Consider the following 20,725-nt stretch of genomic DNA (forward strand, 5'->3'; position numbering starts at 1 on the left):
AACTGGCTAGGGATGCACGTACGTCAAGCATTCACACAATGGGCCGGAATACATAAATGTAAAGAAACACCACTTTCAACACTACAGGAATGAAAACTACAGGTACAACTAGTGACGGCAGACTTGTTTTCACTGTTCTGAACCTCATACGTTCCTAAATAAGTCAACTTTAAAGGATGACAGCGGGGTTAGGATTTATGCTGTAGTGTGCAGAGCAAGGGTTGTCTACAGCAGGCTTCAGGATAGTGCATGCTACCGGCATTACAGCAGAAACTGTGGCCTGTCCAATTATTTGAAGTCCATGTATTCCAGACCAAACGACCACACACTCTGTTTGTAAGTAAGCTGTTTAGTTTTTTATGTTGGTAACGCCACGTAGCGCTCTGTATGAAAATCACTGACTGTGCTGTGTGCAGTCATTGGCTGGTTTGCATTATTGGAATTTGCTATTATAGTGTTGGGCAGTTGGCTGTTAACAGCGCGTAGCGTTATGCAGTTGGAGGTGAGCCGCTAGCAGTGGTGGTTGTGGGGAGAGAGATGGTGGAGTTTTGAGAGCGGATGATCTGGACGTGTGTCCGCCAGAAAGAGTAAAGTTGTAAGACTGAATGTCATGAACTGATATATACAGGGTGAGTCACCTAACATTACCGCAGGACATATTTCGTAAACCAGATCAAACACTGACGTATCGATTCCACAGGCCGAACGTGAGGAGAGGGGCTAGTGTAATTGGTTAATACAAACCGTAAAAAAAATGCACGGAAGTATGTTTTTTAACACAAACCTACGTTTTTTTAAATGGAACCCCGTTAGTTTTGTTAGCACATATGAACATATAAACAAATACGTAATCAGTGCCGTTTGTTGCATTGTAAAATGTTAATTACATCCGGAGATATTGTAACCTAAAGTTGACGCTTGAGTACCACTCCTCCGCTGTTCGATCTTGTGTATCGGAGAGCACCGAATTACGTAGGGATCCAAAGGGAACGGTGATGGACCATAGGTACAGAAGAGACGGGAACAGCACATTACGTCCACATGCTAACACCTTTTTGTTGGTCTTTTTCACTGACGCACATGTACATTACCATGAGGGGTGAGGTACACGTACACACGTGGTTTCCGTTTTCAATTACGGAGTGGAATAGAATGTGTCCCGACATGTCAGGCCAATAGATGTTCAATGTGGTGGCCATAATTTGCTGCGCACAATTGCAATCTCTGGCGTAATGAATGTCGTACACGCCGCAGTACATCTGGTGTAATGTCGCCGCAGGCTGCCACAATATGTTGTTTCATATCCTCTGGGGTTGTAGGCACATCACGGTACACATTCTCCTTTAACGTACCCCACAGAAAGAAGTCCAGAGGTGTAAGATCAGGAGAACGGGCTAGCCAATTTATGCGTCCTCCACGTCCTACGAAACGCCCGTCGAACATCCCGTCAAGGGTCAGCCTAGTGTTAATTGCGGAATGTGCAGGTGCACCATCATGCTAATACCACATACGTCGACGCGTTTCCAGTGGGGCATTTTCGAGCAACGTTGGCAGATCATTCTGTAGAAACGCGATGTATGTTGCAGCTCTTTGGGCCCCTGCAATGAAGTGAGGACCAATGAGGTGGTCGCCAATGATTCCGCACCATACATTTACAGTCCACGGTCGCTGTCGCTCTACCTGTCTGAGCCAGCGAGGATTGTCCACGGACCAGTAATGCATGTTCCGTAGATTCACTGCCCCGTGGTTTGTGAAACCCGCTTCATCGGTAAACAGGTAGAACTGCAACGCATTCTCTGTTAATGCCCATTGACAGAATTGCACTCGATGATTAAAGTCATCACCATGCAATTGCTGATGTAGCGACACATGAAACGGGTGAAAGCGGTGACGAGTGTGTGGTTTGAGGTTTTCGGGCGCTAAACAGCGTGGTCATCAGCGCCCAAACGGTGACGATGCAGTATGCGCATGACACTACTTTGACTCAGTCCACCGGCTCTCGCAATGTCCCGTGTACTCATGTGTGGTTTCATGGCAACAGCAGCTAACACACCAACTGCACCCGCTTCTCCTGTGACGGGCCTGTTACGGACCCGTTTGCGTGCTACGACCATACCTGTTGCATACAGTTGGCGGTAGATGTTTTGCAATGTGCGGCACGTTGGATGCTCTCTGTCCGGGTACCGTTCTGCATACACCCTGCTGGCTTCAGCTGCATTTCGTCGACTCTCGCCATAGATGAGTATCATCTCCGCCTTTTCAGAGTTCGAATACACCATGGTCACAGTTTCTACAACACTACACTATCACAGACGTCTGGTAACACGGTGTACTACAGTTGGTCTGCGTGCGGAGACGAATGCAGAATAACAATAGCAGTAAGCGCTACATGTGGACACTGCGATAGCTAGACCAAACCACAACAGTGCACTACAGCCACATTCGTAAACATGGTCGTCATCGTAAACATGTCCCTGCAGATGCTGCTCGCCGACCGTGGCCCATGTTTTTGTTACAACACGCAACTGAACGTCGGAGGTTTCAAGCTTCAACTTTAGGTTACAATATCTCCGGATATAATTAACATTTTACAATGCAACAAACGGCACTGATTACGTATTTGTTTATATGTTCAGATGTGCTAACAAAACTAACGGGGTTCCATTTAAAAAAATGTAGGTTTTGTGTTAAAAAACATACTTCCGTGCATTTTTGTATGGTTTGTATTAAACAATTACACTAGCCCCTCTCCTCACGTCCGGTCTGTGGAATCGGTTCGCCAGTATTTGATGTGGTTTACGAAATATCTCCAGCGGTAACGTTAGGTGACTCACCCTGTATATTATGACTTTTGAACACTATTAAGGTAAACACATTGTTTGTTCTCTATCAAAATCTTCCATTTGCTAACTATGCCTATCAGTAGTTAGTGCCTTCAGTAATTAGAATCTTTTATTCAGCTGCCAGTATTGGCGCACGCTGTATTGCAGTAGTTTGAGTAACGAAGATTTTTGTGAGGTAAGTGACTCATGAAAGGTATAGGCTATTGTTAGTCAGGGCCATTCTCTTGTAGGGATTTTTGAAAGTGAGATTGCGTTCCGATAGAAATATTGTGTGTCAGTATAGTGATGATCAGAATAAGTATTTTTGTAAGGGGAAAGTCTCCGATTTGTTTGTCGGCTCTTATGATAGTCCCAAATGTAACTGCAGACAGATCTGTAATCGGCAACTTTGATTTGCTCACCAGTCAACCGGACCCGTTGAGCTGCCCTAGTAGGCAGGCCGCCGCCGCGGTCTGCTAAATTTAAGGCCTGGCCTGCCACGGGCAACGGCAGCAGACAGCCGTCGTTCGCAGCCCCCCCCCCCCCCCGCCCCCTCACCCCCTCTTCCACCATCCTCACCTCTGTGAGCGACCAGCTCTGTTTTAGAGTCCGCACCTCCTGTTTGCTCCAGGTGCTCGCAAGCGATAAACCGGAACCGAGTGTTTACGGCAGTAAATTTGCGGTCGCGCAGACTCTCAACATTCTTCTGACACGGGGCACAAAGAGTCCGTCTGTGACTGCTTCTTTCGTGTTCTAGCTGTAAATAACCTAAATGATCGCTAGTAACGCAGTAACCCTCTCTATGGTTCTGCTCCAAGACCTTTAGAAATCACTTTCACCTAGCCGGACACTTACTGTACTCCTATCTCTTAACCTAACATTCACCTCTCAATGGCCGGAGGCTGTGGCCGAGTGGTTCTAGGCGCTTCAGTCCGGAACCGCGCTGCTGCTACGGTCGTAGGTTCGAATCCTGACTCGGGCATGGATGTGTGTGATGTCCTTAGGTTAGTTAGGTCTAAGTAGTTCTAAGTATAGGGGACTGATGGCCTCAGATGTTAAGTCCCGTAGTGCCTAGAGCCACTTGAACCATTATTTTTTTCACCTCTCAATGACGTGGAGACTCATCAGAAACAACATTTAGTTCGCATTCCACATTAAACTGTAGGTCCCCTTTACACGGCCGGGTAACTGGGGAAGGTTAGGAACTCACAAGTCGACGAAGCGTCGTCTAGCTGGCAGGCTTGCACCAGGCCTTAGAGACACGTGAAATTGTTATTATTATTATTATTAGCACCACATGTGTTTATCTGTTCCATGTAATTTGTTCAAATTGCCAGATTAGTTTTATTTTAAGTGAGTTTTACTATTTGCCTGTGGAATGCAATCATTGCCAAGAACGCAAATTAATGTACTGCCACAAAAAAATGTGCACGTGTGAGTTTGAGTGTTTTGTGACGTGCATCATGATTTTGATTGACCTATCAGCGGTTGATGTAGAAAATATCCAGAAAATAAGATTATTCTAAACTTCAAGCTATAGCCGCAATTATTCGCGAACAGTCCGCGCGCGTGTTGAGCAGTGAGTATAGCACGGAGTTGTCGCTGGGAGAGGAAAGCAACGGCAGCGCTGCGACTCTATGCTGCCGCTGTGCATGAAAGCCAAAATGCTGGTCGCATGCGAAGCGCACTTACTGCTACGGTTTATGGACACAGTTTGCCAGCGTCTGACGTCCCATGACAAATTTGTGGTTTGTGATGTCTGTCTGGCGACACACGGGACAATTAAATGAAGTGCTTGAAAACGGGTAACTTTAATATAGGTGACCAGATATGGATCTCAACCAAATTCCTTCCCATTACGACCCTTCTGCGTTAATAACTACGTCATCTCGCTTGATGTTCCTCAGGTTTAGTTCTAAGTATAGTTTAGCGTGTAGGAAATGGCGTTCTATTCCACTGATAACAAACAATTCATAGGTCGCTATGGTACTATTGCAACGAATATGCAGTAGTGCACTAAAATATTTTGTGTTGGCTATTGTCAGCCGGTAATTCCTTCAACTATCGAATATTCTGATGATCTATAAACATATTTTGGACATGCAGTGTAGGGTATGCTAAATTGTGAATTGTCTTCTGTCCTAGTGGTTTCGATTAATGAGGATGATTATTTCTTACATTTTTCAAACCAAGTGTGGAGTGAGCTACCCGCTTCTATTGGATCAGAAGTTATCTTCCGTTCTCAATTTGTAAAATCACATTATGCACCATAAACTTATTTATATATGTATTTAGACACACTAGTGCGCAAAAGTTAAAGATAAAAGTAACTTTCGCATTATGTCTTATTGCTAAGTAACATAGGTCGATGAAATGTGGACCATACTTAGAAAGGACTGCTACGGTATAGTACAGAAGGTAACCAAAAGAAATACGCAATGAGACGAGCAAACTGTCACTTTTATTTATAGTCACCCATATTTATGATAGTGCCCTGGACACTGCAAAGGGCGGGACATGGTTCTTAATAGTTTGCGCGATCACTACGAAGGGTAACGCATCCTCCGCGACGTGCTGTCACGCGGCCACGAGGTCGGTTAAGCAGTTCTTGTGGTACGGCGTACGTAGAAATGTTAAAAATTCAAAAGAGTGATGATAAATGACAGAGATGTTATATTATCATTCTTGCCATACTTACTTGTTTTACCTTTTTACCAACCCCTACCCTGTGTTTAAGGCGTTCCGTAGCTCAATCAGTGAAAACGAAACTCTTGTATGCTCTCTTTGTTGTCCGCCTGTTCGTCTGTCTCTTCGTCTGTCTGTGCGACTGTTAATGATTCCTTCTTCTAAGGGACAGGCTGAAGTGTCAAACTGAATTTTATGTCACTTACTGAGGAAGTGTGATACATTTAAGCTACTAAGTCAACGCAGTTGAAGGATATGGTTAAAGATATGGTCGTTTATCTAACATATTCTCATACTCTCAGACTCATTCATCAAAACCTGTAGTGTACTTTCCATGAAATATTCCAAGAAGCAAGGTTTCACAATACAAGTAAAGCTAAAAAAATCCGGAAATCGTTAAACTATAATTACGTCATAACAAAAAAGTGTCTTTTTGCCACTAGAATTTACGGAGCATTCATCATCTGTGAAAAGCATAATAGAAAAATATTGAAGCATGCAAACATAAAATGTAAGTTGCAGTCTTGCCTTAAAAAGTAAATAAAATATTTTATTAAATATTCTCTCTGTGCACGCACAGTTTCTGTAATAATGTATGACTGAATAAATAGTCTCTAGCATAGAAACCGTGCATTTCCAGACGTAAGTTCATTAGATCTTTTTTGTTCCGTATCCTCTCATTGATCAATCGATAGAGTTCGTATTAGGCGGAACAAATCTCCCTTTAGAAGCCGACTCATCTCCCCATATTTATGAGTTAGTCTTTCAGAAAAATTAACAGGAAATCTTTGTAGGAAACTTAATTTTGTTAAATTTTGGGATGCATTTTCCCTGGAGTCCACAGTTTTAGAGTTATTTAAGAAAAACGCTTTTGAAGATCACATTTATTTGTTTTTCTCGAGTAACTCGTAAACCGTGGACTCCAGAGAAAATACAGTATATCACAGCACAAACCTGAACGACGTTAAATTCCATACGAAAAGGTCTTGTTCATTTTTTCTGTAGGACTATTAGTTTGCGTGTAGCGAATGAAAGAATACGAAAATCTCAAACGTGGTTTTTGAATGCGTTACGTGTTCCGTAAAGTCCTTAGTGAGGGGCAGGTATACTACCCTATATAAACTAAAGTAGCCTGCATGGTTGTTTTTTGTATGTACAGATTAGTGCCAAAAACTACTGTACAGATTTTGATACGATTTTGGAATTCCCGGGCTCGTTGTCTTGCCAGTATCAATACAGGTTGAAGTCGTCAAGATTTTCGATTCCCAGGATGTATGAACTATCTAGACACATACTCGCGCTTGGCCAATTTTTTTTCCAACAAATCATCCGCTGTGTAGAATGAACTGCGTAACAGCTGCTTTTTAACTACAATGAAGAGCGAAAGAACTGGTATACCTGTCTAATATCGTGTAGGGTCCCTGCGAGCACGCGGAAGTGCTGCAAAACGACGTGGCATGGACTCGACTAATGTCTGAAGTACTGCTGGAGGGAACTGACACCATGAAGCCTGGAGGGCTGTCCATAAATCCGTAAGAGTACGAGGGGGTGGAGATCTCTTCTAAAGAGCACGTTGCATCCCAGTTATCCTCAATAATGTTCATGTCTCAGGAGTTTGCTGGCCAGCGGAAGCGTTTAAAGTCAGAAGAGTGTTCCTGGAGCCATTCTGTAGCAATTGTGGATGTGTGGGGTATCGCATTGTCCTGCTGTAATTGCCCAAGTCTGTTGGAATGCGCAATGGGCATGAATGGATGCTGGTGATCAGACACGATGCTCACGTACTTGTCATGTGTCAGAGTCCTGTCTAGACGTATCGGGGGTCCCACATCACTCCAACTGCACGTGTCCCACTCCATTACAGGGCCTCCACCAGCTTGAACAGTCTCCTGCTCACACGCAGGGTTCATGGATTCATGAGGTTGTCCCCATACCCGAATACGTCCATCCGCTCGATACAATTTGAAATGAGACTCGTCCGACCAGGCAACATGTTTCCAGTCATGAACAGTCCAATGTCGGAGTTGACGGGTCCAGCTTCGTGTCGTGCAGTTATCAAGGGTACGCCATATAGACGATGTTTCGTTGAATGATTTGCATGCTGACACTTGTTGATGGCCCAGCATTCAAATCTGCAGCACTTTGCGGAAGGGTTGGACTTCTCTCACGTTGAACGATTCTCTTCAGTCGTCGTTGGTCCCGTTCTTGTAGGATTTTTTTTCCAGCCGCAGCGATGTAGGAGATTTGATGTTTTACCAGATTCCTGATATTCACAGTACACTCGTGAAATTGTCGCACGGGAAAATCCCTACTTCACCGCTACCTCGCAGATGCTGTGTCCCATCGCTCGTACGCTGACTCTAACACCACGTTCAGACTCACTTAAATCTTGATAAGCTTTCATTGTAGCTGCAGTAACCGATCTAACAATTGCGCCAGACACTTGTTGTCTTATACAGGGTGGTCCATTGATCGTGACCAGGCCAAATATCTCACGAAATAAGCACCAACGAAAAAACTACATAGAAGGAAACTCGTCTAGCTTGAAGGGGGAAACAAGATGGCGCTATGGTTTAGATGGCACTGCCAAAGGTCAAACGGATATCAACTGCGTTTTTTGAAATAGGAACCCCCATTTTTTATTACATATTCGTGTAGTACGTAAAGAAATATGAATGTTTTAGTTGGACCACTTTTTTCGCTTTGTGATAGTTGGCGCTGTAATATTCACAAACATATGGCTCACAATTTTAGAATTTTAGACGAACAGTTGGTAACAGGTAGGTTTCGGAAATTAAAATACAGAACGTAGGTACGTTTGAACATATTATTTCGGTTGTTCCAATGTGATACATGTACCTTTGTGAACTTATCAATCCTGACAACGCATGCTGTTACAGCGTGATTACCTGTAAATATCACATTAATGCAATAAATACTCAAAATGATGTCCGTCAACCTCAATGCATTTGGCAATACGTGTAACGACATTCCTCTCAACAGCTAGTAGTTCGCCTTCCGTAATGTTCGCACATGCATTGACAATGCGCTGACGCATGTTGTCAGACGTTGTCGGTGGATCACGATAGCAAATATCCTTCAAATTTCCCCACAGAAAGAAATCCGGGGACGGCAGATCCGGTGAACGTGCGGGCCATGGTGCTTCGACGACCAATTCACCTGTCATGAAATATGCTATTCAATACCGCTTCAACCGCACGCGAGCTATGTGCCGGACATCCATCATGTTGGAAGTACATCGCCATTCTGTCATGCAGTGAAACATCTTGTAGTAACATCGGTAGAACATTACGTAGGAAATCAGCATACATTGCACCATTTAGATTGCCATTGATAAAATAGGGGCCAATTATCCTTCCTCCCATAATGCTGCACCATACATTAACCCGCCAAGGTCGCTGATGTCCCACTTGTAGCAGCCATTGTGGATTTTCCGTTGCCCAATAGTGCATATTATGCCAGTTTATGTTACCGCTGTTGGTGAATGACGCTTCGTCGCTAAATAGAACGCGTGCAGACAATCTGTCATCGTCCCGTAATTTCTATTGTGCCCAGTGGCAGAACTGTACACGACGTTCAAAGTGGTCGCCATGCAATTCCTGGTGCATAGAAATATGGTACGGGTGCAATCGATGTTGATGTAGCATTCTCAACATCGACGTTTTTGAGATTCCCGATTCTCGCTCAGTTTGTCTGCTACTGATGTGCGGATTAGCCGCGACAGCAGATAAAACACCTACTTGGGCATCATCATTTGTTGCAGGTAGTGGTTGACGTGTCGCATGTGGCTGAACACTTTCTGTTTCCTTAAATAACGTAACTATCCGGCGAACGGTCCGGACACTTGGATGATGTCGTCCAGGATACCGAGGTGCATACATAGCACACACCCATTGGGCATTTTGATCACAATAGCGATACATCAACACGATATGGACCTTTTCCGCAATTTGTAAACGGTCCATTTTAACATGGGTAATGTATCACGAAGCAAATACCATCCGCACTGGCGGAATGTAACGTGATACCACGTACTTATATGTTAGTGACTATTACAGCGCCATCTATCACAAACCGAAAAAAGTGGTCCAACTAAAACATTCATATTCTTTACGTACCACACGAATATGTAATAAAAATTGGGGGTTCCTATTTCAAAAAACGCAGTTGATATCCGTTTGACCTATGGCAGCGCCATCTAGCGGGCCAACCATAGCGCCATCTGGCTTCCCCCTTCAAGCTAGACGAGTTACGTTTTTTGTAGTTTTAACGTTTCATGCTTATTTCGTGAGATATTTGGCCCGGTCACTATCAGTGGACCACCCTGTATAGGCGTTGCCAACAGCAGCGCCGTACTCCGACTTTTTACATATCTCTATATTTGAATACGCCTGCCTGTAACAGTTTCTTTGGCTCTTCAGTGTACTTTGTAGGTGTGACTGGTGTTGTCGCTTTGATGTACGTAACTGCATTGTCATTTTGACGTGGAAAGCGGTCAGTGAGCGGTGCGTGTCTGTGGTGTGCAGATGGCGCCGGAACGGTGCGCGCAGTGCGGCGGCGAGGCGAGCCAGCGCTGCGGGGGCTGCCAGCAGGTGTTCTACTGCTGCAGGGACCACCAGCGGGCGCACTGGGGCACACACCGCCCGCTCTGCAGACCATTCAAGGTCAGTCCCGCCTCTGTCGTCCCTCACACCATCACTCCTAAACCAAGTTACCAGGCAGCTGGTGCCCCCAAAAAGTTCAAGTTCCGACTTTAGATTGGAAAATACACTGCTGGCCACCGTAAATGCAACACCAAGAAAGACAAGAGGTAGCACAACAAAATTTATTACATGTTGACCAAGTATCAAATGATTACGTTTACAGACGTCTGTGACATGTGGTTCCTGCCAGAATCAGTAGCCAGAGTAGCCGCCATTGTTGGAGATCACCGCTGCCACACGTCTCGGCATTGAGTCAAAGAGACGTTGGATGTGTTCCTGGGGTACAGCAGCCCAAGCAGCTTCCACACGTTGCCAAAGATCATCTGGTGTGGCAGCTGGGGATGTAATCTGGGTCACTCGTTGAGCAACCATGGACCACATGTTTTCTATCGGCGAAAGATCCGGAGAGCGAGCCGGCCAGGGAAGCAATTCAATCTGGTTATTGACGAAGAGCCTTTGGACAATGCGTGCCACGTGTGGTCGCGCATTATCCTGTTGAAATATGGCTGTGGCCGAGCCCTGAAGGTAAGGAAGGACAACTGGCTCCAGCACATCGGATATGTAGCGCCGGCTATTTGAAGTACCGGCAATGCGTACTAGAGGCGTGCGAGAGCAATATCCAATACCGCCTCATACCATAATACCCGGTGCAAGACCAGTGTGGCGGTGCATAATGCAACTGTCCAGCAACCTCTCTCCACGGTGTCTCCACACTCGAATCCGACCATCGTGGTGCTGCAGACAGAAGCGTGCCTCGTCAGTAAAGACAACGTCATTCCATTCTGCCGTCCACATCCGTCTGTCATCACACCATTGGCGACGGAGACGTCTGTGGTTCTGCGTCAATGGTAGACGAAGCAATGGACGTCTTGCGGACAGACCATTCTGCTGTAAACGGCGTCGAATGGTACGCGCAGACACTGGATGATGCGTTACAGACGCAATGTGCTGTGCTATGGTTCGGGATGTCACTGAGCGATCCGTCACTGCCATGCGCACAATTTGCCTATCAGCACGTGCAGTGGTGCACCGAGGTGAATGCGATCGACCACGTTGGTCCATCGTACCCTCCTGCATCCAACGGTCACATATCCGCATTACAGTTGTTTGGTTTCGTCCAACACGACTAGCGATTTCTCTGTATGATACTCCACAATCTCGGTAAGCCACTATCCTTCCTCTGTCGAACTCGGATACTTGATCAAACGATGTTCGCTGTTGTCTACGAGGCATAACTGATCGTCTTGTGAAACAACCACAAGGTAAACACACGTGCCGAACGTACACTCGTCGAAATCGCCAAGCCTTAAATGGCGTATCAGGTGGCGCCACAGGCGCGCGTGATGTGCGTCTGCGCTGAAATTCTAATCAGTTGCATATCTCATCGCTGCAAACCCATGGTGTAAATTTCACTTGATTCGGATGCTTCCTTCAGGGTGTTGCATTTACGGTGGCCAGCAGTGTATGTAACGCTCCTGCTTTTAAAATGGCGAAAGGTAAACGAAACGTCTGAATACGTGGTATCGTTGACTAAATAAAAATCTTGTCAGGTTTGTAGCCGTAGTCTTAAACTGGTATGTATCCACCAACTTTCGGTGGCGACTCCTCGGCAACTGTCAAGTGGTAATTGAATATCGCCGGCTTCTGTGACAGAGCGGTTCTAGGCGCTTCAGTCCGGAACCGCGCTGCTGCTACGGTCACAGGTTCGAATCGTGCTTCGGGCACGAATGTGCGTGATGTCCTTAGGTTAGTTAGGTTTAAGTAGTTCTAAGTCTAGGGGACTGGTGACCTTAGATGTGTCCGCGGCTCGTAGTCTTACGGTAGCGTTCTCGTTTCCCGCGCAAGGGGTCCCGGGTTCGATTCCCGGCGGGGTCTGCCTCGAGAGGACTGGGTGTTGTGTGTCTTTCATCATCATTTCATCCTCATTCACTCGCAAGTCGCCGTAGTGGCGTTAAAGAACTTGTGGAGCGGCGGCCGAACCACCCTGCGAGGGGTCTCCCGGCCACCAATGCCATACGCTCATTACATTACCTTAGATGTTAAGTCCCATAGTGCTTAGAACCATTTGAATTGACTGTCGTGTGGTTGGTGGCCTCGTTCACATAGGGTGTAAATAGATAACTGATTGCGAAGTACCACATAAGCGAGTGGAAGTCGACAAAGAGTTTGATACGACACACTTGTGGTCTATCAAGCCGCGAAAGAACCTCAAGTACGCCTACAAAAACTACCTAAGCTAATGCGCATGGGCGCCGCGTCAAATTTTTAATATTCTCTCGCCCTGTTATTAACTGTCTCAGTCGTGCACTCACAAATGATAAAAATAACGTTTGAGCAAATATTATGAACTTTAACACTGTTTTCTTTCATATTAAGAAACAGGCACAGGCTACATAATGCTCTTTATTAGTCCAAAAACGACGCGTTTCAGTTGGGTAGGGCACATCATGTTATTTGCAACTACAATAGTAAATGGCCTTATGAAATAACCTGGCGTTATTTTAACTACTATACCTAAAAGTTAAAACAAAAACGTAATATATAACATGAGAAGGATAGCATATCATGTATAAAACCTTGTAGTTCCTACCAAACAGCATTCATCAAGTACGCCTGAAACACTCAGTAACCGACCGTGAAGAACACCGTCGAAGACAGTATAAAAACCACCTAAAATAAACCTACAGAAGGATACTTAGTGCAACTGTCGATTTACCTCGTGCCTTGTGGGTCATGCTTATAAGCTGAAAACATGATCCCGGAACTATGCGCTGGGGACCAATATACGCTCACAGTCAGTGTACGTACAGTAACGATGGAACTGGAAGCGACCCATGGGGTTACTAAAGCTAACACGCACTATGTGGCGCCAAATGCAGGTACAAAGCCATCATTAGAACATGATTGTAACAGAGAGAAAGGAATTCTCATAAGCGCACTACACCCACGTAAAAATGGGAAATAAAATGTGTAGATATTATTAAAAAATGTTGTCCAAGAACAGACGTAAGGGTTTTAAGTATGCGAACGTAGAACAGTTAAACAGAAAAAAATTAGGAACAAGATAAAGAAATGTGGCAGAGCTTCGTACAGCAATAAACATAGTCAGGAACCTGCTATACAATCAGAAGATAAAGTAAATAGAATTATGCAGTACAATATCTAAACGGAAACTTTCCTAATAAAAATGATACACGGCACTTTGTGCCAGGTGTAAGAGGTCCGAGCAGATGTAATTTCGATGTATTGCTCATGCGCTGCCTGCGATATGCAAGGTCTCTGACCAGAGAGCAGTGTTGACTGCAGTAGGAACTATGTAGCTGTAGCAGTAAGTTGTTGCTAGTCTGGAGTCTGCTCTGGTCTGGTCTGGTGTATCGTGTTGGCTGGCCCGGTCGCGGTGCAGCGATGCCGGAGCCTGAGTATTATTGTATAAGGTAAAAAGCAGCCTCGCGCATATGTAGTAATGTTATCTCAAGTCGCATATAAATGTTTTAAAACTCTCGTAATAATAATCTTCCTCATAAAAAGTAACTTTTAACAACCATTCATTTCAATTTAAAGAATTTACTAATTTCTCCCATCCACGATCATCCCGATTATTGCAATAGAAAAATCAGTTGCTCCCTTTCATAAATGACACATAGGTCGGCCAGCATTGCACAGAGCTGTGCCGAAAAAAACTATTGTAAGAGCAGATACATCCGGCGACTTCATTGAGGTAAGAATTTTTCCTTTTTTTATTCAGAATGATCTTTCAGGGCCATGACGCAGCACTGCTGTCGTCCAAAATTTACCAGGTTAAATTCACAGTGAATTACTGAAAAGTCATAAATGAGCGACAATTTAATTAAGAGGTTAGTTACATTGTATTATTACCAGGTTACTGAATTTATTTTATTTTTGTTGGGACGTTACACTGAATGTGAACGACATAATTATAATTTTTTACTGTTGAGAGATTTAGGAATTTTTCTGTTTTGAGGTTACTCTAAATGTGAATGAATTTTGAGCTTGGATTAAATCAGAAAGAATTTTGTGGGTAGATTAAATGTAAATGAATTTTGTGGGGAGGTTACAGTAAATTAGAATCATACTCATATTATTTATTTTAATTTTGTGTGGAGGTTAATGTGAAAAGAATTTTGTAGGGAGGTTATAAATGTAAAGGAATTTTGTTTTGAGGTTACACTAAATCAGAATCATTATCCATATTATTTATTTTGTGGGGAGGTTACACTTGGCAAAAATTTTGTGGGGAGGTTACACAGGGTCTTCAATTTATGGGAGTGGTTTTATTCTACGGTGCTGTGACAGATGACCCACTTCACGTTAGGTAAATCAACGGTTACAGTTTTTAAGTAAACTGATAAGACAAAACATTATGACCACCGCGAAGTTGGATGCCGTCTGGTAGCGTCGCCAGCACGTGACACAGTACCAAAAGCATTTAAGCAGAGCAGACGCGGACGGGGGATCACCCTAGCGAAGATATGGGCTGCAAATGGGGAAATCCGTTGAGATAAGCGACTTTGACAAACGGCACATTATTCATGATACCTATATCGGATATCCAGCCAGAACATAATGTAATCTTGACACAATATTTCGGCAGTCCACCTGGTCGCCATCTTCAGGTGAGTAAGCCGTCGCACTTACTCGCCGGAGCTGAAATTTGTGATTTTAGTTCCCCATCTGGGGTGGGCTGGCAGCAGCATAGGCGCTGCTCTTCAGCCGAGAGATGTTACAAGTGTACAGGAAGACATTTTTTTTTTAAAGGAGAAACATTTGTGAACATAGACATAAACAAGGGTGAACATAATGGAAGAAAGTAACTGGTGATCAAAAAGTCAGTATAAATTTGAAAACTTAATAAACCATGGAATAATGTAGATAGAGAAGTAAATATTGACACACATGCTTGGAATGACATGGGGGTTTTATTACAAAAACAAAAAAAAAAAAACAAATGGCATCGTTTGGTGATGATCGTGTGTTCAGCCGCCACTTTCGTCATGCTTGGCCCCTCAGGTCCCCAGAACTCAGTCCGTGGGATTATTGGCTTTGCGGTTACTTGACGTCGCAAGTGTATCGTGATCGACCGACATCTCTAGGGATGCTGAAAGACAACATCCGACGCCAATGCCTCACCATAACTCCGGACATGCTTTACAGTGCTGTTCACAACAGTATTCCTCGACTGCAGCTATTGTTGAGGAATGATGGTGGACATATTGAGCATTTCCTGTAAAGAACATCATCTTTGCTTTGTCTTACTTTGTTATGCTAATTATTGCTAATCTGATCAGATGAAGCGCCATCTCTCGGAAATTTTTTGAACTTTTGTATTTTTTTGGTTCTAATAAAACCCCATGTCATTCCAAGCATGTGTGTCAATTTGTACCTCTCTATCTACATTATTCCGTGATTTATTCAGTTTTCAAATTTATACTGACTTTTTGATCACCCGGTATACAAAAGAAAGGGGTGACTGCAAAATGGAGATTAAAAACAAAAAAAAATATTTTACACAAAAAAACACACACTGTGAGTATTAAAAGACCCAAGCCCAAGTATGGCAAGAGCACAACAAGTTGCAGACTGATTAATACAGCCACACGATGGGCAGTGCAGCATGGAGAAACCATGGACAACAAAACTATATACAAGTCATGCACATGATTAAAAACCACTCACTTGACGACACTTTAGAACTGCACCGAAACGAACACTGATGCAGCACACTGGATGATGAATAAAAAACTTGGAGGATCTACCAGGGATGGGGAGACGAGGGAGAAGGGAGTAGGGGGCGTGAAGGGGAAGGGGCAGTGTGGGAAACGGGGTAGAGAAGGGGGAAGGTGGGATGGGGTGGGTGGCGCACTGAAGGGTGCTGGGGAGGGAAAGATGGGAGAGGGAAACAGCCGAGGAGGGAGTGCAGAGACTCAGGGGAGAAAGGGGAAAAATCGCTCAGATGGAAGGAGGGGATGAGGAATGGGGGGCCCTAGGGAGGGGCGGAAACAAGGCCGGGCTACAGTTGGTAAGAAGGGTAGACGTCACAGGCGAAGTTCATCATCCAGGAGGGAGAGGTGCTGGAAATTGCCGTTATGGAGGATATGGAAGATGTGGTTGTGGAAAAAGGGTGGGATGCAATGATAGAGGCGCCGCAATGGGCGGAGGAGGAAGGAGGACACGAGGGAGTGAGGACATCAAGCCTGCAGACAGTATAAAGGATGTGGATATGTTGGAGGAAAAGGAGGAGGTGAGGGGAAGGGGATTAGTTCGTACAGGATCCATGTGGGGGATGGAAGGCGGATGTGGAAGTCAAGGTGGAGCGCGTGGCGTTCAAGGATTTGGATGGCCTTATAAAAGCGGGGCGAGAGGGGGGGAAGGCTGAGATCCAGGCAACGTTGGCATAACAGAGCATAGGACGGATGAAATCAAACACGCAGCGGCAGCTCCTTTATACTCCGCCTGTGGGACCAATGCGCATGCGCGAACATAACTGACCTCTAGTGCAAAGCACGACAGCGCACCATTGGTGAAAACTCACGGAAACGATAAATCGACATCAAACACTGTTGACACCTTATGATGACTGAAATGAAGATAGTTGTTTTTAACGTCAAACAAAACAGCGTAAGATAGTTAGATTTCAATGGTTTCTTTCGCTACGCAGTCCCAAAACGCGTCGCAGGGGCGACCACTTGCATCTCATCGTACAACGTTTTATGTCCTTCAGTAAGATAATGTTCCACAACTTCAGATTTTTGTAGCTGACATAAACGCATGGTACGATGGTGCTCCATGTGTCGACCCTGGACCGTACGAATCGTTTGCTGAATATAAGCTTTCCCACAATGGCAGGGAGTTTTGTAGAATCCGGGCTTCCTGAAACCCAAATCATCCTTCACTGAGCCCAGCAGCGCTTTAGTCTTAACCAGCTAACGGGATACACTTTTAATATCAAATCTCTTTAAAATTATTCCTGTTTTAGACGATATTCTGCCCACAAAAGGTAGGAACGCCACCGATTTGCTTGCACTTTCTGTTGGTTCCCGCAAAGATCCAATCTGTAGAGCACGACGGATCTGATTGTCCGTATAACCATTCTGCTTGAACACTGCTTTTAGATGATCCAGTTGTGTCAAACTATCTACATGTGAAATGGAATAGGCTCTTTTTACCAATATATGTAGGACTCCTTTGAGCTGGTGCAATAGATGACAATTTGATGCATGAAGACTATCGATCCGTATGCTTGGGCTTACGATAAGCACTGTATTCTAATGTCACATCATGATTCCTGTAGACCAAGACATCTAAAAACGGAAGTTTTACATTCTTTTCGACTTCCAACGTGAACTGAATATTGGGATGCACACAATTAAAGTGACCTAGGAAACTATCCAGAGAATCCCTTCCATGTGGCCATATTACAAATGTATCGTCGACGTATCTACAAAAACAAGTTGGTTTTAAGAACACCGTCTTCAGTGCCGTATCCTCAAAATCTTCCATAAACAAACTGGTAACTATGAGGATAATGGACTCCCCATAGTAACTCCGCCAGTTTGTTCAAAGTATTTGTCATTTAACAAAAAATACGTCGACGTCGATGCATGACGACAAAGCTTAATTGTTTCTTCATCCAATTTCTATTGTCAATTTTCTGTCGTAGTTCCAGATAACCTGATAATGCCCTAATCGGTCGAAACGCGTAATTTTTTACCAATGAAGAGCATTATGCAACCTAGGGCTCTTTTTTATTGTTAATATCTTTATAAGGTTGTTGTAGTCCCCCGCCGCAGTGCACTGGTATAAATTTTACTATTTTGTTTCCCTGGCCTTCTTACTACATGACTGTCCCCGTTGGGTTTAAGCTAAGATCTAATGAAAAATGTAATTAATTTTTGGATAATTTGTTCATAGGTTTTTCCCTTTCCTTATGCTCGCAGGAAAGGTGAACTTACTAATGTTAGCGAAAGCAGGTAACAAAAGAGGGCGAGAGGACATTACAAATCTCGCACTGCCCGCATGCGTTGTAGCTTAGATGGCTTTTGTAGACCAGTCTCAGGCTTTTTCCTAACATGATAGATCACGAACGAATTAATTTACCGACATATTTTGCATGTTTCCACTCAATAATGACATACACAATAATTTCGTGGGGCAACTCACTACCTAGAAAATCCTGACTGCCCAAAAGCGAGCAGTAAGAATAATGTGAGGTATTCGTCCACGGATAAGCCTCCTCAAGGAGCTAGGCATTTCAACTGCGCCATCACAGTACATATATTCTCTAAAGAAAGTTCGTCATAAATAATCCATCGCAATTTGAGGAGAACAGTGAGTTCCATACCTACAATACTACAGGGAAAAATGACCTTTACTATCCGTTATTAAAGGTGTCAGTGGCTGGGAAAGGAGTTCAATACGCTGCAACAAAACTCTTTGATCTTTTGCCCAGTAACATAAAATATCTGACAAGTAGCAAAGCAAGTTTTAAATCCAACCTAAAATCATATCTCCAGAATTATTCCATTGTTCTATTTAAAAACTGGTATTGTGTAAAATAAATAAGTAAATAAATGAATTAAGTGTAGTTGCATAACTTGGACAAAAAAATGTGTTTATTAGTACTAATGACGTATACATCTCCTGTAAACTGACTTGTTCCACATCATTTCGAAAAGAGAATCTTTCGAATGGTCTGTGGAATACGTAACTAAGTAAGAAATCTTTAATGAAAGTGTTGGTCTCGACTTGCCCTACACCACTCTGGTACGTTGTAAACATTTATCATATACACCCTGTATACAGGGTGTCCCATTTACCTTGACCAGCTCGAATAACTTTTAATGGAGAAGAAAAATAGAAACTCTTTCACGCAAATGTTGTCTTGCTACCAGAGGGAACAATAATCAGCATGACTGCCTTTCTTGTAACTTCGTTCCTTGCGAAGATATGAACAGCAGTACTTCTTTTTTAATTGCACCCCATGTTTTTTTATGGTAACATCGAATTTTTCTTTTCATGTCCTATTCCGAAACAATCACAGTGAACCATTCACGTAAACATGAAGCTAGTAAAAACGTAATACTAAACGACTTTGACTTTCCTGTACCAGGGCTTAGTGCAGGTACCCGTGGAAATGTAGCTCTTTCATTTGCAGGAGTTGATCGTAAACAAACGGAAACACAAGGAAACTGACACAACCAGACAGTCAACTGTCTTTCTGCCTAGATCAGTACAATTTCTATTTCCTTTTCGTAGGTGTACGAAGGCTACCCGTAGGCGGAACTTGTGTAGTACGCATTTCTGCCACTAGGCGTGTATAGCGCAACTCACTGCCAGTTCAGTGCCGCCCGTGTTTTCGACCTGGTTTGTTCTGTTCAGCTGCAGTGATGGTTTTTCTAGCGCTATTTTCTTCTTGTTTCGTTCTTTATGATGGCTAGATTAAGTGAACAACGTGCAGCTGTGAAATTTTGTTTTCTACTTGGTAAAAATGTTGCTGAAACTGTTTTAATGTTGAAAGCAGCTTACCAAAATGACGCTATGGGAAAAACTCAAGTGTTCGAGTGGTTTGCTCGATTTAAAAATGGCGACATGTTGACTGATGACAAACCTCGTTCTGGACGGCCAACAACTGCCTGAAACGACGAAAATATTGAAAAAATTCGAGAGGTTGTGCTCACAGACCGTCGACAGACAACTGAATAACTGTCAAACATTGCGCAACAGTGTTCGTCAAAAAAGACCCGATTTAGTGCAGATAGGAGACCGGTTCTTTTACCACGACAACGCACCTGGACACACAGGCATTTCTGTTAGACACTTTTGCCTAAAAATGGCGTGGTTTCGCCATCGCCCCTGTTCTGCGCATACACTTTCCAATATTCAGTGTCGCTCTGGGCCTTTGCCATAGTGCTTCGCTCTCATCGTGCAGTGCATGGGAACGAGAGAGGGAAGAAACACGATGTCAGAGGGGCCACCAGTAGTGCAATAATCTGCAGCTTGCGGTAATTTGCTCCATGAGAAGTCATAGTATACAGACTGGACCTGCAGCACACCACACTGTAGTCAATACTAAGGATGCATTTACATAACGAGAAGTCCCCAGTCTCCTCGCAGGGCAAAGGTTAGAAGCCCCATAACTTTTTCGTGCGACTCAACATGAGAAGATGATATCATAAACCATTTTTGAGTGAACAGTAGGGCAATGAGCAAGTAGCTTTCTACAACAAACCAAGCAATTTGAAACATCAATTTCCCAGTAATCACTACCTTCACAGCATAATACGCAATGACTCACAAAATCAAATTAGTGTCCTTGTATTATTCGTCATTTTCTTTCTCTGAATATTTTAAAGGAACTGCTTTCTTTGTCCTTCAGCTTGAAGTGTAATTATCGTCTGGTTGCAACCATTATCTTCTAAGTTCGTACTTGCATTAATCTGTATTTGTAATGAGGCGAATCATTGATGTAATTTGTTCCTC

The 20,725-nt window shown here is 43.8% G+C and overlaps 1 protein-coding gene across 1 annotated transcript in view; it reads left to right on the forward strand.

The window, feature by feature from the left end:
- Nucleotides 1-20,725, forward strand: part of LOC126457893 (SET domain-containing protein SmydA-8) — a 298,024-nt gene that overhangs the window by 92,136 nt on the left and 185,163 nt on the right. The window contains exon 2 of the mRNA XM_050094563.1: nucleotides 10,052-10,189. Within this exon, the coding sequence (XP_049950520.1) occupies nucleotides 10,052-10,189 (138 nt within the window). The remainder of the gene's footprint in view (nucleotides 1-10,051; nucleotides 10,190-20,725) is intronic.

The sequence above is a fragment of the Schistocerca serialis genome, chromosome 2 (assembly GCF_023864345.2).
Source record: "Schistocerca serialis cubense isolate TAMUIC-IGC-003099 chromosome 2, iqSchSeri2.2, whole genome shotgun sequence".
Classification (NCBI taxonomy): Eukaryota; Metazoa; Arthropoda; class Insecta; order Orthoptera; family Acrididae; genus Schistocerca; species Schistocerca serialis.